The sequence below is a fragment of the Myripristis murdjan genome, chromosome 17 (genome assembly GCF_902150065.1).
Source record: "Myripristis murdjan chromosome 17, fMyrMur1.1, whole genome shotgun sequence".
Classification (NCBI taxonomy): domain Eukaryota; kingdom Metazoa; phylum Chordata; class Actinopteri; order Holocentriformes; family Holocentridae; genus Myripristis; species Myripristis murdjan.
The window spans coordinates 35,656,380-35,661,379 of NC_043996.1; the positions used below are offsets into that span (position 1 = coordinate 35,656,380).

The following is a 5,000-nucleotide window of genomic DNA, read 5'->3' on the forward strand; positions in this document are numbered from 1 at the left end:
CTGTTCCTGTTAGATTCGATGGTGAGGAGCTGGCCTGCTTCTGTTTAGTTTAGTTGTAGTTTTAGTTTAGTTTAAGTTAGATTTATTTTTAGTTTACTTTCATTTACAGTTCTGTGAAAAACTATTTGCCCCCTTTCCGATTTCTTATTTATTTATTTATTTATTTTTTGCATATTTGTCACACTTAAATGTTTCAGTTCATCAAACAAATTTTAATATTAGACAAAGATAACCCGAGTAAATACAAAATACAGTTTTTAAATGATGATTTCACTTATTAAGGGAAAAAAGCTATCCAAACCCACCTGGCCCTATGTGAAAGAGTAACTGCCCCCCTAACCCTAATAACTGGATGTGTCTCCCTTGGTGCCAACAGCTGCAACCAAGTGTTTGTGATAACTGGCAGTGAGTCTCTTACATCACTGTGGAGGAAGTTTGGCCCACTCCTCTTTACAGAAATGTTTTAATTCAGCCAAACTGGAGGGTTTTGGAGCATGAAAGGCCTGTTTAAGGTTTAAGGCCACAGCATCTCAACTGGATTTAAGTCTGGACTTTGACTAGGCCACTCCAAAACCTTCATTTTGTTTTTTTAAGCCATTCAGAGGTGGACTTGCTGGTGTGTTTTGGATCATTGTCCTGCTGCATAACACAAGTGCGCTTGAGTTTGAGGTCATGAACTGATGGCCGGACATTGTCCTTCAGGATTTTCTGGTAGAGAGCAGAATTCATGGTTCCATCAATTATGGCAAGTCTTCCAGGTCCTGAAGCAGCAAAGCAGCCCCAGACCATCACACTACCACCACCATGTTTGACTGTTGGTATGATGTTATTGTCTTTGATGCGGTTTATCTTTTACATTACAATTTTAGTACACACACACACACACACACACACGCGCACACACACACACACACACACAATGCTGTGTTAGTTTTATGCCAGATGGAACGGGACACACACCTTCCAAAAAGTTCAACCTTTGTCTCGTCAGTCCACAGAATAAATAAATGAAATCATCATTTAAAAACTGTATTTTGTATTTACTCAGGTTATCTTTGTGTAATATCAAAATTTGTTTGATGATCTGAAACATTTAAGTGACAAATATGCAAAAAAATAAGAAATCATGAAGGGGGCAGATACTCTTTCATAGCACTGTAGTTCATTTTAAATTGGTTTTAGTTTAGTTTAGCTGTAGTTTAGATTAGTTTTAGATTAGTTTAAATTAGTTTTGGTTTAATTTTAAATTAGTTTTAGTTCAGTTTAATTGCTTTAATTTAGTTGTAGTTTCTATAGTTTTAGTTTTGGTTAAGGTGGGCTTACTTTCATTGGATCATTAATTGCTAACATGTTTATGTCTTAAGGAAACGGTTACAATATCCCAGTGTGCATCTGGCTTCATGAAACGCACCCCGCCGCCCGCCCCCGCTGTTACGTCTGCCCCTCCGTTTCCATGGTGATTAACCCCGCCTGTCCGTGTGTGGACGCCAGCGGCAACGTCAGCCTGCCGGGCCTGAGCGGCTGGACCAGCGTGAGCCTCAGCTCGTCTCCTGTCTTATCACTGCCGTCCTCTGCCGTCTGTCTCTCAGTGACCCTGCCTGTCTCTCCCTGTCAGGGCGTGTCCAATCTGTCCCGCCTCGTCACCGAGATGAAACAGGCCTTCCAAAAGAACACGCCCCTTTATGCCACACCCCCTCTCCAAGCCCCGCCCCCTGCAGCAGCAGGTGCAGGTGTGCAGGTGTCGGACCGGCCGGGTGGAAGGTCAGTGACGCACCTCGATGGTTTACTTCACTCACTCCATTTTAAAGTGAAGAGGAAGATCAGAAAACTTATTTCTGTTTTATCTTCCAGCCGCCAGCAGCCGCCCTCCTCCTCCTCCTCCTCCTCCTCCTCCTCCTCCCTGCAGGCCAGGCGCTCCTCGCTCACCTCCTCTCCGTCTGGACACACAGGTAGGACAGGTAGGACAGCTCCTCATGTCTGTACTCAGACCCTGGGTTCCAGTCCCCATACTACCATACTATTTAGTATGCAGGAAAAAGAATGAGTACATCCCAGTACATAGTGTGTCAGCTGCAGTTTGCCAAGAGTACCAGGATGTTCTGCTACATCGCTCAGATTTCACAGTCTGCATGTCAGCATGCTGCTCTGGCCATGCTGACCCACAATCCTTTGCACAGCGGACGTTACGTCAGGAAAATGCAGGTTAAGACACTGTAAGGTGTAATACTGCATGTCAGCATCATGACGTCAGTTTATTAGAAACAACAACACACATCACGACACCACAGAGCTCTGCGCCACCTCCGACAGTGTGCACGCCAGAGACGTGCACGTGCACGTGCACGTCTCTGGCAGCTCGGCGAGAGGCGATTGGCTGCGTCTCCACAGTTTGAAACAGCACCGCCATTTTGAGCGGCTGCAGTACGTACTAAAAGGAAAAAGTACAAGTATGTGATTTGGAACGCAGCCAGAGTGACCCAGCTGACAAGCCCCTCCCTCTCTCTCCAGCCAGCCAATGGGAGCAGGGCAGGGTAAGGAGGTCGTACACTGAGGAGCTGCTGGGGATCGACTTCAGCGCCCCTCCCCCCTCCTCCTCCTCCTCCTCCTCCTCCTCCTCCTCCTCCTCCAACCCTTTCCTGTCCGTCACCTCCTCAGGTGAGGCTGAGCACACACCTACTGCAGTACTACACCAAGCACACACCTTCTACTGCAGTACTACACCAAGCACACACCTACTGCAGTACTACACCAAGCACACACCTACTGCAGTACTACACCAAGCACACACCTTCTACTGCAGTACTACACCAAGCACACACCTTCTACTGCAGTACTACACCAAGCACACACGTACTGCAGTACTACACCAAGCACACACCTTCTACTGCAGTACTACACCAAGCACACACCTACTACAGTACTACACCAAGCACACACCTTCTACTGCAGTATTACACCAAGCACACAGGTACTGCAGTACTACACCAAGCACACAGGTACTGCAGTATTACACCAAGCACACAGGTACTGCAGTACTACACCAAGCACACAGGTACTGCAGTATTACACCAAGCACACAGGTACTGCAGTACTACACCAAGCACACAGGTACTGTCGCCATGACGACGTGCCAGTCCAGTGGGTTCAGGTAACATGAGGCCAGGTTGAGCTGGTCCGGGTTAGGGAGTGACCTGTTCTGGCTCTGATGCTCCTGTGTGTCTGCAGCGGCAGCGCCCCCTACTGACGCCCTCAGCAGGAAGCTGCTGGCCCTGCGGCTGGACGGTGAGTCACCTGCAGTTACGCCTCCTCTCCACCTGCAGCAGTAGAGAGCGCTGCAGGTGTCAGGTGACGCTGACCCGCTCTGCTCTGCTTCCAGCTCCAGCACCCGGCCTCCCTCAGGTCCTCAGCTCTCACAGACCCCAGGCTGCTGCTCAGGACGTCCCGGACCGGACCGGGGTGAGGCCTCCTGTACACACTGTCCTGTGTGTGTGTGTGTGTGTGTGTGTGTGTGTGTGTGTGTGTGTGTGTGTGTGTGTACTGTCTACCTCCCTGTGTGTGTGTGTATGTGTGTGTGTGTGTGTGTGTGTGTGTGTACTGTCTACCTCCCTGTGTGTGTGTGTATGTGTGTGTGTGTGTGTGTGTGTGTGTGTGTGTGCTGTCTACCTCCCTGTGTGTGTGTGTGTGTGTGTGTGTGTGTGTGTGCTGTCTACCTCCCTGTGTGTGTGTGTGTGTGTGTGTGTGTGTGTGTGTGTGTTCTGTTCCGGATTTGTATCTCTACATTCACTTCCATAGCAAAAGAAACAAACAAACAAACAAACAAACAAACAAACAACAACAACAAGTGCTTGTACACATTTTTAAGCAAATTAATGTTTTTTGTTTTTTTCTGATTTGAGTTGGAAAGTAGATCCGGCGTGTCGTAATCTCACACCAGGAAGAAGGAACGTGACAGAAGTAATTATGATCAAAAAATAAAATATGCACCAGGACGAACTGTGTGACGTCACATTTACATAAAAACAAACTGTAAGACTCTGTGTGACCAGTAGGGGGCAGGAAGGGGTTTCACCCAGGATCTGTGGGGTGCAGAGCCACTGGGAATGAAGGTTACACCTGAGGCGTTTTAACTGTTTTAACTCCATTAAAACACACAAACAGGAGGTCTGACCAGAAGCTGCCCGCGGGCAGGCAGGTGGAGGAAGGGGGCCAGGGACGAGGGGCCAGGGGCCAGGGGCCAGGGGCGAGGGGCCGGGGGCCAGGGGCCGGGGGCGAGGGACGAGGGGCCAGGGGCCGGGGGCCAGGGGCCGGGGGCGAGGGGCCAGGGGCCAGGGACGAGGGGCCAGGGGCCGGGGGCCGGGGGGCGAGGGGCCAGGGGCGAGGGGCCAGGGGCCGGGGGCGAGGGGCCAGGGGCCAGGGACGAGGGGCCAGGGGCCGGGGGCCAGGGGCCGGGGGCGAGGGGCCAGGGGCGAGGGGCCAGGGGCCGGGGGCGAGGGGCCAGGGGCGAGGGGCCGGGGGCCGGGGGCGAGGGGCGGGGGGCCGGGGGCCGGCCCCGGCAGGGCTCAAGGTTTGGGGCGATCTCAAACGTAAACACAAAGAAACGTTTCCTGTAAAACTGAGGTGATGTGCTACAGCCAGGTAACGCTCACCTGCATGTCTCCGTCACCTGGCGGCTCGCTGACGGTCAGTCAGGCTGACAGAGGATCTGTGTGAACCTCTGACGGCGAGGCCCGTCCTGAGAGCGAGGCGGGGTCAGCGTTCAGCCGGCGGCCTCCTGCACAGCCTCTCACTCCCCTGATCAGAGCAGCTCGTGTGTTTCCTTTAAATCTGTTAATGTAAATGTGATAAAACGTTTCATCTCCCCAAACTAAACCAAAGTGTTTCTGTCACTGATACAAGCAGGGACAATGTTGATTTTTAGAAACCTCGCCTGTTTCTGATTTCTTGTCTACATTTAGTTCTGCTCCTGAATAAAACAGACAAGTCTTCCTTAAGGCTGAATT

At 50.9% G+C, this 5,000-nt stretch overlaps 1 protein-coding gene across 4 annotated transcripts in view; it reads left to right on the forward strand.

The window, feature by feature from the left end:
• LOC115374939 (E3 ubiquitin-protein ligase RNF31) overlaps positions 1–5,000 on the forward strand; it is a 24,784-nt gene that overhangs the window by 1,431 nt on the left and 18,353 nt on the right. For 3 of the 4 annotated variants that reach the window (XM_030074116.1, XM_030074119.1, XM_030074117.1), the window contains exons 3-9: positions 1–21; positions 1,365–1,531; positions 1,616–1,761; positions 1,852–1,958; positions 2,509–2,655; positions 3,226–3,282; positions 3,377–3,456. The exon at positions 1–21 is cut by the window's left edge. In XM_030074116.1, the coding sequence (XP_029929976.1) occupies positions 1–21; positions 1,365–1,531; positions 1,616–1,761; positions 1,852–1,958; positions 2,509–2,655; positions 3,226–3,282; positions 3,377–3,456 (725 nt within the window). The remainder of the gene's footprint in view (positions 22–1,364; positions 1,532–1,615; positions 1,762–1,851; positions 1,959–2,508; positions 2,656–3,225; positions 3,283–3,376; positions 3,457–5,000) is intronic. The other variant, XM_030074118.1, reaches the window with a different exon arrangement.